This window comes from Bubalus kerabau, chromosome X (genome assembly GCF_029407905.1).
Source record: "Bubalus kerabau isolate K-KA32 ecotype Philippines breed swamp buffalo chromosome X, PCC_UOA_SB_1v2, whole genome shotgun sequence".
Taxonomy (NCBI): Eukaryota; Metazoa; Chordata; class Mammalia; order Artiodactyla; family Bovidae; genus Bubalus; species Bubalus kerabau.
The window spans coordinates 74,919,546-74,936,902 of NC_073647.1; the positions used below are offsets into that span (position 1 = coordinate 74,919,546).

The 17,357-nt window shown below is 43.4% G+C and overlaps 1 protein-coding gene across 1 annotated transcript in view; it reads right to left on the bottom strand.

Moving 5' to 3' along the window:
• Positions 1-16,847, bottom strand: part of LHFPL1 (LHFPL tetraspan subfamily member 1) — a 59,731-nt gene extending 42,884 nt beyond the window's left edge. The window contains exons 1-2 of the mRNA XM_055564716.1: positions 16,714-16,847; positions 7,338-7,980 (exon numbers count right to left, since the gene is read on the bottom strand). Of these exons, the coding sequence (XP_055420691.1) occupies positions 7,338-7,788 (451 nt within the window). The 5' untranslated portion in view covers positions 7,789-7,980; positions 16,714-16,847. The remainder of the gene's footprint in view (positions 1-7,337; positions 7,981-16,713) is intronic.
• Positions 16,848-17,357: the final 510 nt, after the last annotated feature.

A 17,357-nucleotide genomic window follows, 5' to 3' on the forward strand; every position in this document is an offset into this window, starting at 1 on the left:
CCCTCTTCCAACAACACAAGAGAAGACTCTACACATAGACATCACCAGATGGTCAATATCGAAAACAGATTGATTATATTCCTTGTAGCCAAAGATGGAAAAGCTCTATACAGTCAGCAAAAACAAGACTGGGAGCTGACTGTGGTTCTGATGATGAACTCCTTATTGCCAAATTCAGACTTATATTGAAGAAAGTAGGGAAAACCAATAAGCCACTCAGGTATGACCTAAATCAAAGCCCTTATGATTATATAGTGGAAGTGACAAATAGATTCAAGAGATTAGATCTGATAGACAGAGTGCCTATGAACTCTGACCATGAACCTATGGACGGAGGTTCATGACATTGTACAGGAGTCAGGGATCAAAACCATCCCCAAGAAAAAGAAATGCAAAGAGGCAAAATGGTTGTCTGAGGAAGCCTTACAAATAGCTGAGCAAAGAAGAGAAGTGAAAGGAAAAGGACAAAAGGAAAGATATACCCATCTAAATGCAGAGTTCCTAAGAATAACAAGGAGAGATAAGAAAGCCTTCTTCAGTGATCAATGCAAAGAAATAGAGGAAAACAATAGAATGGGAAAGACTAGAGATCACTTCAAGAAAATTAGAGATACCAAGGGAACGTTTCATGCAAAGATGGGCACAATACAGGACAGAAATGGTATGGACCTAACAAAAGCGGAAGATATTAAGAAGAGGTGGCAAGAATACACAGAAGAACTGTACAAAAAAGATCTTCATGACTCAGATAACCATGATGGTGTGATCACTCACCTAGAGCCACACATCCTGGAATGTGAAGTCAAGTGGGCCTTAGAAAGCATCACTATGAACAAAGCTAGTGGAGGCGATGGAATTCCAGTTGAGCTATTTCAAATCCTAAAAGATGATGCTGTGAAAGTGCTGCACTCAATATACCAGCAATTTGGAAAACTCAGCAGTAGCCACAGGGCTGGAAAAGGTCAGTTTTCATTCCAATCCCAAAGAAAGGCAATGCCAAAGAATGTTCAAACTATCACACAATTGCACTCATCTCACATGCTAGTAAAGTAATGCTCAAAATTCTCCAAGCCAGGCTTCAGCAATACATGAACCGTGAACTTCCAGATGTTCAAGCTGGATTTAGAGAAAGCAGAGGAACCAGAGATCAAATTGCTAGCATCCATTGGATCATCAAAAAAGCAAGAGAGTTCCAGAAAAGCATCTATTTCTGCTTTATTGACTACACCAAAGCCTTTGATTATGTGAATCACAACAAACTGGAAAATTCTTCAAGAGATGGGAATACCAGACCACCTGACCTGCCTCTTGAGAAATCTGTATGCAGATCAAGAAGCAACAGTTAGAACTGGACATGGAACAACAGACTGGTTCCAAATAGGGAAAGGAGTATGTCAAGGCTGTATATTGTCACCCTGCTTATTTAACTCATATGCAGAGTACATCATGAGAAATGCTAGGCTAGATGAAGCACAAGCTGGAATTAAGATTGCTGGGAGAAATATCAATACCCTCAGATATGCAAATGACCCCACCCTTATGGCAGAAAGTGAAGAAGAACTCAAGAGCCTCTTGATGAAAGTGAAAGGGGAGAGTGAAAAAGCTGGTTTAATATTCAACATTCAGAAAACTAAGATCATGGCATCCAGTCCCACTATGCATGCATACATGCCAAGTCACTTCAGTAGTGTTCAACCCTGTGTGACCCTATGGACAGCAGCCCACAAGGCTCCTCCATCCACAGGATTCTCCAGGCAAGAATACTGGAGTGGGTTGCCATTTCCTTCTCCACCAGTCCCATCATTTCATAGCAAATAGATGCAGAAACAATGGAGACAGTGAGGGACTTTATTTTGGGGGGCTCCAAAATCACTGCAGATGGTGACTGAAGACATGAAATTAAAAGATGCTTGCTCCTTGGAAGAATAGCTATGACCAACCTATACAGCATATCAAAAAGCAGAGACATTACTTTGCCAACAAAGGTCCATCTAGTCAAAGCTATGGTTTTTCCTGTATTCATATATGGATGTGAGTAGTTACCTTTGCTGTGGAGACAGGGGAGTACGATCAGGGTATGAAGACTTAAACAACAGCAGTAATAGTCTATTCCTTAAGCCTTATGATGCATATATCTGAAATATTTCATATTATACTTTCAAAAATAAATAAGTCAGCCTGAGAGGCTATGTAGAATCCAGAGTGCCAGGCATCAGCTCTTATTCGGGAGGTTTCAGTTCAGTTCAGTCACTCAGTCATGTCTGACTCTTTGCAACCCCATGAATCGCAGCATGCCAGGCCTCCCTGTCCATCGACAACTCCCAGAATTCACTCAGACTCATGTCCATCGAGTCAGTGATGCCATCCAGCCATCTCATCCTCTGTCATCCCCTTCTCCTCCTGCCCCCAATCCCTCCCAGCATCAAGGTCTTTTCCAATGAGTCAACTCTTCGCATGAGGTGGCCAAAGTATTGGAGTTTTAGCCTCAGCATGTCCTTCCAATGAACACCCAGGACTTGTCTCCTTTAGGATGGACTGGTTGGATCTCCTTGCAGTCCAAGGAACTCACAAGAGCCTTCTCCAACACCACAGTTCAAAAGCATCAATTCTTCAGCGCTCGGTTTTCTTAACAGTCCAACTTTCACATCCATACATGATCACTGGGAAAAACCATAGTCTTGACTAGATGGACCTTTGTTGGCAAAGGAATATCTCTGCTTTTTAATATGCTGTCTAGGTTGCTCATAACTTTCCTTTCAAGGAGTAAGCATCTTTTAATTTCATGGCTGCAATCACCATCTGCAGTGATTTTGGAGCCCAGAAAAATAGTCTGACAGTTTCCACTGTTTCCCCATCTATTTCCCATGAAGTGAAGGGACCAGATGCCATGATCTTTGTTTTCTGAATGTTGAGCTTAAAGCCAACTTTTTCACTCTCCACTTTCACTTTCATCAAGAGGCTTTTGAGTTCCTCTTCACTTTCTGCCATAAGGGTGGTGTCATCTGCATATCTGAGGTTATTGATATTTCTCCCAACAATCTTGATTCCAGCTTGTGGCTTTTTCCAGCCCAGCGTTTCTCATGATGTACTCTGCATATGAGTTAAATAAGCAGGGTGACAATATACAACCTTGACGTACTCCTTTTCCTATTTGGAACCAGTCTGTCGTTCCATGTCCAGTTCTAACTGTTGCTTCCTGACCTGCATACAGGTTTCTCAAGAGGCAGGTCAGGTGGTCTGGTATTCCCATCTCTTTCAGAAGTTTAAAGGCCCTAAGGAATCTGCATTTAATAAGCACACCAGGAAATTCTTATACAAGTGCTTCAGCACCACTCTGAAAAACACTGTGATAGAACTTCCTCTCTAAAGAGATAAAGAAAAATCAATGACACCAGTGCATAAAGCCCAGGGCTGAGAGTCAGAAGGCCTGGACCACATTCTCTGCTCTGCTTCAAATCTTCTACATGAGTCTTTGTTAATAGGTTAACTCCTTTAAATACCATTTCCCAAACAGAAAGCCACTTTTATAATCCTTGCTCAACATGGTACATATAAGTTAAATGATGACTGATGACAGTTTGCAAGACTTTTCAGGAAATGCTTGGTTTGCAGAGAAGATAATGGATTTTAGAAAACACCACCCTTTCCTTGAATCACATTCTCAGTGATCTGTCTCCAATGGCAATTTCATTCAGCTTGAAGCATGTAGCATTAGGACCTTATATGGAGCAAAACATTAGTGCCTGTCTGGGTTTGTTGAATTCTATCTGCTTAACTAAACCAAAATAAAAAGTCCAGAGTGGTAGTTCTCACTTGGGTTGGGGAAAGGGAACACAGAACACACATCAGAGTCACTGGGGAGATTTTTAAAAACATGTAGCCTTCCACCTGTTGCTATGTATATCAGTATGGGAAAGAGTGAGAGAGACCATTTTTTTAAGCACTCCAGGTGATTCTGATACATTCCCTGCTCTAGAAAGATTCTTGGCCTCCCTCAAGTAACCTGATCCAAGATCTTACACTTTTTCCTGCCAAGAGTTCTTTATATTTACTTCTCACCTATTTCTTCTTCAGTTAGCTCTCACTGAAGTTAGAGGATAATTCACAAGCATCTTGCATGTGTATACACAGGGGAATGTAAATAATGACCTTATTCTCTGGGATCAGGGGCCAGCTGGTTGGAAACCTCAGCATCCCCGGGGTTGAAATAATCTCCTGACCAGATGTTTCCTTCCCTGGTTAGAGGAGGGCATGAAGGTCCCAGTGGAAGGCTCTCTGGATCCTACACTTGTCCAGCTGGATTGGCTGCAGGTGGAGCAAATAGGACCCAAGGGCCCCATCAGGTCACCTTGCTGAATCTGACTCAGGCCAGGAGTACTTTATTTCTTCCTGTCTCTCCCACTTCCCACCGCTCATCTCTGTGGACAGCCGCCAAACTGGGGAACAAAAATCAGGCAGAGGGGAGGGAGTAGTTCTTAATGGATACTCCATCTCTTCAGTGGTTTGGGGTCTGGCAGAGATAAACCAAACCTGAAACAAATGGGCTCCTCCCCCTGATATATTTTGGTTAATGCACTAGCTGCTGAGAAGCAGTCCAGCCTGGAGCAATGAAATCAATTTCCCTCGGTTGAACAACAGGCTTCAACTTAACCCCCACAGCTCTTTCTCTTATGTCTTTTATCCGTGTAGCTCAAAACACTCTTCAGGTTTGGCTTTCTGCCACTAACAGTGCCCATCTCTGAGGAGTGAGGCACAAGATCTCTGCAGAACCTTGGATAATGTTTGTGTGCCAAGGGGCGCCTAGAAAATATGATATATTCAAGCAGGCTTTACCATTCCTTCACATCTGATATAACCTTGACAGGCTCCAGTTTCTAAAAAGGAAATGAAAATGACTCTTAGTTGGCTGGTATTACAGATGGGAAAGTTGTGGAAATTCAGCCATCTGTCCAATATTATTCCCTTGTCCAGAGAGAGACCTTGTAGCACACCTTGGGTCTTAACTCTTTCCATGACTATTGTCAAGTGGCATTTTATTCTTGAGTTTTAAAGACCTTCATCTAAGCATAAACACTGTGACTATGTTCCTATGAGCAATAGCCAATGGGGAATATAAAATGGCAGAATCATATGAGATGAAAATGATACTGATGTTTCTGTTACCTCTGCATGACATCTGCCACTCAGTTAAAGTTCTTCCCCATTCAGTTCACGGATTACTTCATTAGATTAGAATGTTAATTCAAATTTAAAATTTTTACAATGAGCTTTTTTTTACAGGCTCTATTTTTTTACTGTGAGCTCTCCGATGACTGCATTCAAGTAGCCTTGAGGTGCAATGGCAGTGATGAGCTAAGACCGTGCTTCTCATCAGGGACTGACTTTTTACACCCTTCACCCCCCACCCCAACCAGAAGACATTTAGTAATGTCTTTGAGACATTTATGGTTATCACATATTCGGGAGGGTATTACTGACAATCAGTGGATAAAGGTGAGGGATGCAGTTAAATATACCACAATGCATAAGAATAAAATAGTTGCCTACTCCCCAAAACAAAGAAATATCTGGTCCCTTTTCCTTAGAGGAAAGAGGGAAACAAAACATCATCTTAAGTGGCACAAAAGAGAATCCGGTACTTTTCATAAGAAGGCAAGGAAATCATAATACGTTAGCTTAAGGTTTCTCAACTTTGGCACTATTGACATTTGGGACCAGATATTTCTTTGTTTTGGGGAGTAGACAACTGTTTTATTCTTATGCATTGTGGTATATTTAACAGCATCCCTCACCTTTATCCACTGATTGTCAGTAACACCCTCCCGAATATGTGATAACCATAAATGTCTCAAAGACATTACTAAATGTCTTCTGGTTGGGGTGGGGGGTGAAGGGTGTAAAAAGTCAGTCCCTGATGAGAAGCACGGTCTTAGCTCATCACTGCCATTGCACCTCAAGGCTACTTGAACGCAGTCATCGGAGAGAAGAAGGTAATTAGGATCTGGGCTATCTTGCCAATGAACCAATTCAAGGAAAGAAGGGAAGTGAACATGAGAGAGGTCAGTCATTTGCTTACAACCACAGGGCAACTTAGTGAAAGAGCCAGAAGTGGGATCGAAGTTTCCTGGCTCCAGTCACCCACACTGTGCTGCTAATGGAGATGACAGTTACAATGAATAGGAATTCTAAAACTTCAGGAACAACAACAAACTTCAGCCATAGATTCTACCAGCACTTTTTTCCATTTCCCCATCCAGGTGTGAAAAATAGCTCATATATTCACACACGTATTTGCCTGTGTGTCTAAACTTGCCTTTTTCTTCTCAGTTCAAATGAAACCACTCCCATTGCTTTCCTACTGTCTGCCATTTTTGCATTTTGTTCTTTCTTAGCCCATCCACACACTGCAGCATCCCAGGTCTCCCACACTAAATTTAGAGGCAGACTGAATGAGGGAAAAGATAAGTAGAGTGAGTCGGGGCCAGAGGAAACCTGGATAGACTGTTGATGACTACCAGTCAGGGCTAGCCTTAGATATTGCCAGATAAGCGGTCAACTGCAGTCTGCCTGGTAGCTAGCATTTCACTATTAGAGATGTATTTTTTTGGTGAGGACTGCATATTAAACTCATTCAGTAATTAGCACCTTTGTGTACGTGTTAATGAGATCACGGTCCTCAGATAACTACCAGCGATCAGGGATCTTAGAAGTCAAGTTTATTTGGGAACTGTAATACTAGAGTATAGAGTTGTATACCATACTAGTAGTATACTAGAGTTGCGTCCTCTGCAAATCAGACCTGGATAATATTGTTAGATGGGTACTCTGCAGGCAAAAGAATGTGATGAAAATCAGGGCCAAAAAAACAGATATCAATTCTGCCTACTAGACAATTTTGCTGTGAATAAAACCCTAATGTAGATTGCGCTTTGGGGAGTCCCAGACCAGGTATTTCAAAGGAGCCCCCATTCAGAGTCTAGTTGTTGTCCAGTTGCCAAGTCATGTCTGATTCTTTGTGACCTCCCCCCCGTACTGTAGCACCCCAGGCTCCTCTGTCCATGGGATTCCCCAGGCAAGAATACTGGAGTGGACTGCCATTTCCTACCCCAGGGGATCTTTCCAACTCAGGGATCGAACCTGTGTCTCCTGCATTGGTAGGCAGATTCTTTACCATCTGAGTCACGAGGGAAGCCCATTCACAGCCTTAGCCCATTCACAGCCTTAGGGTTGGACAAAGAGGAGAAGCTGAGAGTGGATTTCCCTGTAAGGCAACACGCCCACTATGCCCACCCCTGCAAAGCTCCCCAACCTCTCCAATCTCAGCCACACAGTCTTACCTCCCACGAACTGTGCAGCTCCCATGCAACGTCCCATCATTCTGGAGATGAGTTCTTCCATGCAGCAGCCCAGGACAGCAGCCAGTGCCACCAGGAGCAGCAGAGCACAGCCAGCACCTGTCACCACTGTGCACATCTGCCAGGCCAGGCTGGGGATGGCACTGAAGCTGGCATAGCGCCCACACTCTTCAACCATGATCAGACTCTGCCCCTCTCCCCTCACAGGGTAATTGCACCTCCGGAATGTGCTGAATGACACTGGCTTCCCCAGCTGAGATCCAAAAAGCCAATAAGGCAGGAAGTAACTGGTAGAACTGGCCACGGCGGTAACAAGGGACAGGAAGGCCCAGAGGGTCCCCACCAGGGTCAGGCTGCTCCTCATAGTCCCAGGTTTCTCGGTGGGGATGGGGAGATGAGTCGGTTCACAGGACGAAATGCAGAAAGTTGTCATGTAGGCTCCACCAGCCTAGTTTTCATCTGCCTGGCCAGCCCCAGGGCTCAGTCATGTGCTTCTTGGCCCTTACTTCTTTCTGGATAAGGTTATTGTCTTGAGGACCATTTGGGTCCCTATGGGATTCTGCTCTCCACCACTTTTCCCATCTTCCCTTCCTTCCACCTGGTTCAGACTTCTATGATCTCTAGGCTGCAATGGAAGAACCACAGAAGTGAATTAGTGACTGTTCCGTCTACTCCAGTGCAGCCTGCCTAAGTGTGTGAATGCTAAGTCATTTCAATTGTGACCAACCCTTTGTGACACTATGGATTATAGCCCGCCAGGCTCCTCTGTCCATGTGATTCTCCAGGCAAGAATACTGGAGTGGGTTGCCATGCCCTCCTCCAGGGGATCTTCCCAATCCAGGGACTTAACCCACATCTCTTACATCTCCTGCATTGGCAAGCAGATTCTTTACCACTAGCATCACCTGAGAAGCCCAATGCAAGCCAAACAGAGAGCTTTTAGTTCTTGACATCTAGCTTGGAACAAGGGGTAGGAGGGAGGCCTGAATCAAACCTAGGCTCTCCAGAGAGACCCCAATTTCTGATGGAATGACCTTGTTTACCTGAGGCCTGGAAGGAGGTACTGCCTCAAGAGGGCCAGGAACCAAGGTGCTTTCAGAGAATGAAGGAAGAAGGAAGATCACTCACAGGGCCTGCCCATACTCCAAGGGAGAAGAGGGAAGGAGCACTCACCATGGAGTTAAAGGATGTGTCCATTTGACCTTAGTAGGATATCCAAGAGAGCATTAACTTGGGCTTTCCCAATATTGCATCAGTTAGGTTTAAATGGGTAAATAAAATAAGGGGCACCTAGTCTCATTCCTTATGTTCATCACTGAGCAAGCTCTGTTCAGTCACTTTTCCTCAAGAACAAAAAAGGAGGCACCATCCCAAACAATGAGAGTTGTTTAACACTAAACTGTCTACTAAGAAAAGCTGCCCAGTCCTTTGCTGAATATAATCATGAAAACTTCTCTCTCTGAAACAGATCTGGTTCCCCTTGCCTGGCCGCAGGAACATAGATCTCGAGCTGTAAGGGCCTTTCAAGATGCCTTTGGAACAAGTCATCTCAGATTCAAGACGCTGAGTGCCTTTTTAGATTTAATCTCCTCAGCCCAGCTCACAAATGGCTTTCACAGACCCCACTGTCAAAAATCAACTGCTTCCTTCCCAACTACATTAATCTGCCATTGCATTCTGGCCTGTTTCTCAATGAAGGCAGCCAGAGACCACACTGCAGCCTGCTGACAGCACTGTGAACATCTCCAGCAAACAGGTGCTGGAATCTGTTTCAGAAACTTCATGATTCATCACCACTGCTTAAAGTTACAGGTGGTGGGAAAGGGGAGAAGGGGTAGGGGACTAAAGGCAGGGGAATTATAGGAACTGTCCATGGGGTCACCACCTTGCCAGTTGAGACATGGCCAGAAACAAGTAGCAGTTGTACTCAGAGTCTCAAGGACCTTTCCCAGCCATGTCACAACTATTATCAAACAATGTCTGACATGAAGCAGGCACTGCCATCCATGTATATTTAATTAAAACCATTCTAGAGAAGCATCCAATTTCTAGGCTGGCAGAAATCTTAATGAATCACCTAATTCAACCTTTTTTTTTTTTACATATGGGGAGGTGTGGCCTTGCAAGTGGGTAGTGATTTCCCCCAAATCACAGAGAAGTTAGCAAGCAGCCAGACTGGAATAAGAAACCCAATCTACAGATGCCTAGGCCAGTACTGTTGTACTCCACAGTGCAAACCACCTTCCTCCTCTATCACTTTACATATAGAAATACAGAGAGGAAATGATTTCCTCAAGGGTAAAGAACTAGTGAAGTACCCTGGCTGGATCAGAGTGCAGTTATTCGATTCTTAGTATAATGCTCTTTTCTTGCTTCACCACAATTCCCCTCCCAATACAGATATATTGTGTGCTGTGTGTTTTGCACAGGAAGGGAGCAGAGACTATAAATTGCAGGTGTTTACTTTGGAATGTTAGGGCTTGGGAAGAAAGTGCCCCGAGCTGGGCCCCAGGGAATGAGGCTTTGTGCCTGAGAGTTGGGGGAATGAAAGAAAGATGTGATGCAGGGTTGAAAGCCAACAGGAGAAGTGAAACTAGTCTTGAGTAATTGCTGTTAGAAAGCAGGTATGCTTGGCCGCAATGAGGTAATGCCTCTGCTTGCTATATTAGAGCATGTAAGATTATGGAAAATGCAAGCAGCTCTCTTTTATGAGCTCACTTCCTGGTGAAGAAGCCCAGGCCAGAGGATGAGAGGAAACAAGCTGATAAACAGCTGCTGGGTGCACCATCATATTCCCTTCCAAGACCATTGTTTCATGTGCTCTGCTAAACAATCTCCTCAGGTTGGTAAGAAAGGTAGTACCCCTGGTTTACAAATGAGCAAATATGGAATCTAAAAAAATGGTACTGATGAACCTATTTGCAGGGAAAGAATGGAGATGCAGATGTAGAGAGTGGACTTGTGAACACAGTGGGGGAAGGAGAGCAGGATGAATGGAGAAAGTAGCACTGACATATATACACTATCATGTGTAAAGTAGATAACTAGTGGGAAGCTATTGTAGCCCAGCCTGGTCCTCTGTGATTACGCAGAAGGGTGGGATGTGGGGAGGGGAGGGAGGCTCCAGAGGGAGGGGATATATGTATAATCCCTGCTGTTTTGCATTTTGTATGGCAGAAACCAACATTGTAAAACAATTTTTCTCCAATTAAAAATAAATTTAAAAAATAAAGCTAAGGAACTTGCCCAAATTTACACAGTGACTCAAATGGCAACACCATCATTTCTCACCTCTCACTTCACCCTCCCCATATTCTTCCTCATCACCCCAAAAGTGTTTCAACGAAAAGCCTTCATGGTTTCCCACCCACAATGGCAAATCTGTTTAAGGATGATGAAAAAAATCAGATGGGAAGGACAGGCAAGGCAGGAGGAAAGCAACTTTCTCTACCCAGCATGTCACCACCAGGACCAGGGCATTAGATGTTTCAAGTTTGTAGTCAGAACTAACTCCATATGTCCACCATGAATGTTTATCATCTTGAGATCAAGTCCCAGGACAAAAGCCAATAGAAGGGAAGAGAGTATAAGGCAGAGAAAGGGACTAAATCGGTGAGTGGTACCTAGGCTATACTAAAATAGGAGGAGGGCTTCTGATATAAGGTAATCACCATCTGTGCCAAGACAGGCTGTTTAAAAACCTATAAGACTACCAACCACTGTTACCATCATTTCATTTTAAATATGCCATTTTGAAGCCAAGAGATAGGAAGGTGGAATTACACAATTCAGTTTAAATTAAATATGTTTAGCTTTAGAAAAACTCATTGGCTTTCAGAATTTAAATTAAGTACTTTCAACTTCAATAAAAACTCATTCTCCTTATCTCATTTAGAACTAGGATGACCAACCATGCTAGTTAACTTGGGACTAAGAGATGTGGGATTGTCAGGGATGAAACTATTAATAGGAAAGTCCCCAAATGGATGAGTTAGTCATTCTATCTAGGACTAGAAGTGTGGTGAGCCAGCATAATCCATGGACAGCAGGTTGAGAATCACTGCCACAGATAATTTTCTCTTGCTCTCTCTCCAGGACTCAAACAATATAAAGTGAAAAGTTACCATGGAATTAAATAATGGAGAGATGAAATCTTTATATCCTGAAGGTAAAATCTTTCTGAATCATAGGCTTGACCTCATGCAGTAAAGAAAGGGAGGTCAGAGATCCCATTGCTCAATATTTTCTGAGCACAAAATAAGCCCCAGCCCAGCTTCTCCTATGGCAATGGGCCACGTGGGGTCTGCATGTACACTGTTATATGTTCACACAGAGAAATGCATTCAACCAAATGCTTTGAGTTACTGCACCACCTGTCATGGAGTAACCTCCCTTCATGACAGCCCTCCAAAGCAATCAAGTTCATTCCCAGGAGCTAGCCAAGTCTCTTTTACATTCACATAAATAAAAGTCACACACAATGCTATACTTCACTTTACTTCTCTTGTATATTTCATGTAGCAATCACTTTGTTTCCCTGTCCTGGAAGGCCTCACCACACAGCCACACTGGATTTCAGAAACCAAGAACTCAGCCTGGTGCTCCTGCTAAATGGTCCAGTAACCAGGTATTGCTAAGTTGGCTACTGTCCCTCTCTCTTTGTTTATCACACGGTCTCTCCCCCTTGGTTGCTCTATCTCCTCAATGGATCACATGCCTGTTTCTGAGAGTGGCTGTATGAGATGCAATGAGTGTGGCTGGAAAGTTATAATGACCAGGGTGGAAGCATGAAGGCTGTTCTAAATTTATTGTCCTTACTAGAGACTAGTAGTAAGGATACAGTGGTCATTCTAAAATAGACTCATGCATAGAGGTCATTTCAACCTATAAGATGTAGGAAACACTCCTAAGCCATACATATCAAATGATTATCTATACTGCTTTTAAAGAACTCTAGAGAAAAGAGGAGTCAACAGTTTTTCTCAGTAGCTTGATGATTCTCACTGTCAATAAATAATTTATGTCTCATTTTAAACCTTTTTCTGATACAGTTCAGTTCAGTTCAGTTCAGTTGCTCAGTCGTGTCTGACTCTTTACGACTCCATGAACCTCAGCACTCCAGGCCTCCCTGTCCATCACCAACTCCCAACTTAAGACCAATTCCTTTCGTCAGGTCCTCAGAGGAAATGGAGGACAGATTGGCCACTGTCATCCAGACAAGGGCCCTTCATCAACACAGATTAACTCAGATTGCTGGTATCTTGTGCTCAGTTGCTCTTGCGACCCCATGGAGCTCCAGGCAAGAATACTAGAGTGGGTTGCCATGCCCTCCTCCAGGGAATCTTCCCAACCCAGGGATTGAACCTGTGTCTCTTGAATCTCCTGCATTGGCAGGAGGATTCTTTACCATCTGAACCACAGGGGAAGCCCTGCTGGTACCTTACCTTTGGACTTTTCCTCCCCAAATGAGCACTCTACCTCTCCCTGTGGTGTCTCTTTCCCAAGCCTGTAATCATTTGTTCTCAACTTTTCACTCCTGTGCATCCCTTCTTATATGTGAGCACTTACTTAATATCAATGAAACTGGAAACATTGCTCTTGTATTTTTTTTGGTGGAGAAAAATAAAGCAAATTCTTCCAACACCTTATCTCCTCCCCAGTCTCCATGGAAAAGGACTCAAAACACTACCGGTTTTGGACTGGTTTGTGAGAAGCAGATTTGTTGGCACTGTTATTGGCAAGGGAATATGAATGGGCATTTCTCCTCACACCCCCAAACAATGTGCATAGCCTACTAGCCAACCCTTTAACAAATAGTGGGTTGGCCAAAAAGTTTGTTCAGCTTTTTCTGTAACAGCTTACAGAAAAACCTGAAAGAACTTTTTGGCCAACCCTATTCATCATACTCAGTGTTGAGACTTTAAGAAATAATTAATAAGCATAGGCATATGGTTTCAGTGGGTAAATAGAGTCCTACTCCAGAAAAATTTCTTGCTCTTGTATCGAATTGGGTATATAAGCAACATGACCATTCTAGATCTTTCTGCTTCAGTGCGTGCTAAGTCACTTCAGTTGTGTCCAACTCTGTGTGACCCTATGGACTGTAGCCCGCCAGGCTCCTCTGTCCATGGGATTCTCCAAGCTAGAACACTGGAATAGGTAGCCATTTCCTTTTCCAAGGGATCTTACTGACCCGGGATGGAACCTTGGTCTCCTGCACTGCAGATGGATTCTTTACCACAAGTACCACCTGCTTCAGACACAGCCTCAAAAAAGAATCTATAACCACTTTCCAAGTATTTCTTGCCTTATTTTCTGCCACCTGAGTTCCCCCAGAATTTTCTCCTCTATACATCTCCCCAATGGGCATCTCTCCAGATTCTCCTATGCCTGAAATCATCTCATGACTTACCTACCCCCAGAATTGTGTTTGCTTCCCATTTGTATCGTGGTGACTTGAAGACCTCACTTTTTGTAAAGTTTATTGAGGTACACTTGATATATGAAAATCTGCGCATATTCAATGTATATATCTCGATGAGTTTGGACACATGCCTACATCTGTAACACCGTCACCACAGCCAAGGCACTGAATATATTCATAATTTTCAAAAAGTTCCTTGTAATGAATTTGGGTCAGTTCTAGTGAGGTGGATGAACCTAGAGCCTGTTATACAGGGTGAAGTAAGTCAGAAAGAGAAAAATATCATGTATTAACCCATATATATGAAATATAGAAAAACTGTACTGATGAACTTATTTGCAGGGCAGGAGTAGAGATGCAGACCTGGAGAATGGACTTGTGGACATAGAGGGTAAGGAGAGGGTGGAACGAATTGAGAGAGTAGAGCTGAAACATATAAACTACCATATGTAAAACAGATAGCTAATGGGAAGTTGCTATATAACACAGGGAGCTCAACCCAGTGCTCTGTGACAACATAAAGGGGTGGTATGGGGTGGGGGTAGGAGGGAGTTTGGAGAGGGAGGAGACATGTATACTTATAGCTGATTCATGTTGTTGTACAGCAGAAACCAACACAACATTGTAAAGCAATTATCCTCCAATTAAAAATAAATAAACAAATTGAAAAAACAAGTTCCTTGTACTGTTTTGTGGGTTTGTGTGTGTTAAGAAAACTTAACATAAGGTCTATCCTTGCAATGTATTTTTGAAGTGCACACCACCATACTGTTAACCACAGGCACAAAGCTGTACAGAATATCTCTAGAAGTTTTTCACCTTGTGTAACTGAAACTTTATGCCTACTGAGAAACAGCTCCACATTCCCCCTTCCTCCAGCCCCTGGCAACCACCATTCTACTCTATGCTTATAAAGACCTCACTTTAGGTCTAAATCTTGTCTTTCAAATCCTCAGCTTTCTTGCTTGTGGATTGTCTTTCTAAGTCTTCTCCCTCCTCCCATCCTCTTTTAATCTGGGGTAGAAAGACTAGTAAAAGTAGCTGTGTTGTGTTTGTTTGTTCATTTATTTGCATTTCTCCATCCTGAGGTGAAGATGTTCACCAGGAGGTAAGATATTGGGAGGCAGGAAGCCAGGGAATTAGTGCCGAGAGAGGACCAACTGAGTCATCAATAACCTAGAAGGTCAATTCTAAATAATCACGTTGGCCATGGAGAGACAGGGAAAGCCCATAAAAAGAACCTCCATGTTATGTCCTGGGCTATTCCCTTTCTCCTGAGTCTGAGATTAGAAAGGTGGAAATTGGAATAATTTCCCTAAATTTTATATGAGCTTCTCCCTTCTTTGTAAAAATAAAATAAAATACTGCTCATTGAGCTCCCTGTCTGTCTTTTGCTTTGGAAAGTGGGGTATCAATCAGAGATCTTCACCCCAGGTCTTATTTTGCCTGGACCAGTGCCACCACCTTTAGTGTTCAATTGGTCGGCTAGGAGGCCTATCTCACACCCTCCATGGGTTAGGAACTACTCCAACCAGCCTGCTCTGGCAAGACACCGTTAAGTTCTATCAACAATGGATTAGCTGGTAAAGCATTTCCCTACAACCTTAAGTTAACAGCCCCAGCCCTACTATTGTTGCCCAGTACTCCCTCTACCCATGACCTCCAGTACTGAATAAAATGCCACCACAGCTGACCTCCTCCATTCAATGAATCTAGCCAGTCTAAGAAGAAGGTGCACTGAATGCTTCTCCTACTTCAGCAGACATGAGAGGCAGCCTGGCATGTGAAGAGTGTTTTTCAAATGGGGTCCCCTAACACCTCTGCATCAGAATTACCATCAGTACTTGTCCAACCTCCTTTTAGGATTCACTGAATTAGAATCTATGGAATTGGCATTTTTCAAAAATCCTCAATTGATTCTGATGGAAACTAATGATTGAGAAATAGCATCTTCATGGACAAGAGTCCAGATTTTGGAATCCAGATTTGGGATAGGGTCCTGAGGTCTGCCCCTTACAAGTTAGATGAAGTTGAAAGGCTCACTTAAAACCTCTGAGTTTGAGTTTCCTCTATAAAATGAAGATGATGGAACACCGAGTTCAAGTGAAGTATCATCTGTGCTGTTATCCTAACACCAGGATAGGTAATTCTCCCATCTACTAGAGAAGACAATGTCGTCCCATTAAGTAATAGAGAAGACTCAGAGTCATTCAAGAAGGAGAACATTATTCCTCTTCCCTTTCTCCCCTAACCAGTATCTCAGTGATTTCTCCTCACCATGAGACTTCTTTCTGCTTTGTTTCCTACCATGAAACAGAATTATTTGGCCCAGTGTTCCTTTCAAGAATGGATTTATAGCTAAACTATTTCAGGTTTTTCTGGAAATCATCATGCTTTGGCACACAGTAGGAACTCAAATATTTACTGAGCAAATGCAATCTTTTACTTCCAGTCCAACTCACTTCAACATCTGCATTTCAGTTTAACCCAAGCACCCCATTTCAGTACCGTAACCCCAATTTTGGCAAGTCTAAGAAGTCAACCCAGCACATCAGCAAACCCGATCCACTTTTATTTCTATAGACAGGTCAGAACAAAATCCTTCCCTCCACTCCCAGAGACACGGACTTCCTCTCCTCAAGTTACCAACTCTCCTGGGGAAACCAACCAGCATTTAACTCTTAGGTCTTCACACCGTGTCAACACGAAACGGGAATCCAGCCCCGATTCCTCTTAGCCTCTGTGCAAACAACAGACTTGAGGAAGTAAAAATGAACCAGTTTGCCTTTGGGAAGAAAACAGCTTCTCTGAGCTGTCAGATGAAAGGGCAGGAAGCCTGAGAAAGGAAGGGGAGAAGGGGGGCTGAGCAAGGGGAGAGCAAACAGTTTCTTATCCAGCTGTTTCAATTGTATTTGGCCCAAGTTGCAAATTTACCTTCTGACCACGAAGGCTGATTGACTTATTCCCTGTCTTCCGACTCACATCTGAGAAACAACTTCTCCTCACAGCTTGTCAGAGGGGATGGGAATTCCAGCTGCTCTTTGCAGTGATGCCTGAAAAAAACTTGCTTTACCTTTGGGAGAGAGAGGCGGAGTCTAACCTAATGGGAATTAACTCCAAACATGCTGGAGTCTTCAAAGTCAGCCTCAGACATGCAGGCACTTGTAGCTCAGCAGGCACAGCATCCCCCACCTCCATCCTCACAGATGCCAAGTCAGCTGTGCGTGAGTAAGTGCGAGTGTGCATGCATGTGTATATGTGTGTGTGTATGAGTGTGTGCAGGCATGTCCACACTTGAACTGCATAGCTGTCTCACTTCCTCACTTGCTGCCCAAATGCCTGCTGAGGAATAGAGGTTCTCCCTAACTTCCCAAACCCTAAATAATCTCACCATGTATATTACATAGCAGATTTACGTGGCTGGAAATGACTCAGTAGACACATGCATGAAGGGAGTAGGACAGAATAAACTCTTTTCCCCAAACTGATTTCCACTATATGACGGGGAAGGTGCTCCAACAGGGCCATCCATGACTCCAAGGTCTTGCAAGTTTACACTGAAAAAGTTAAAATCACAC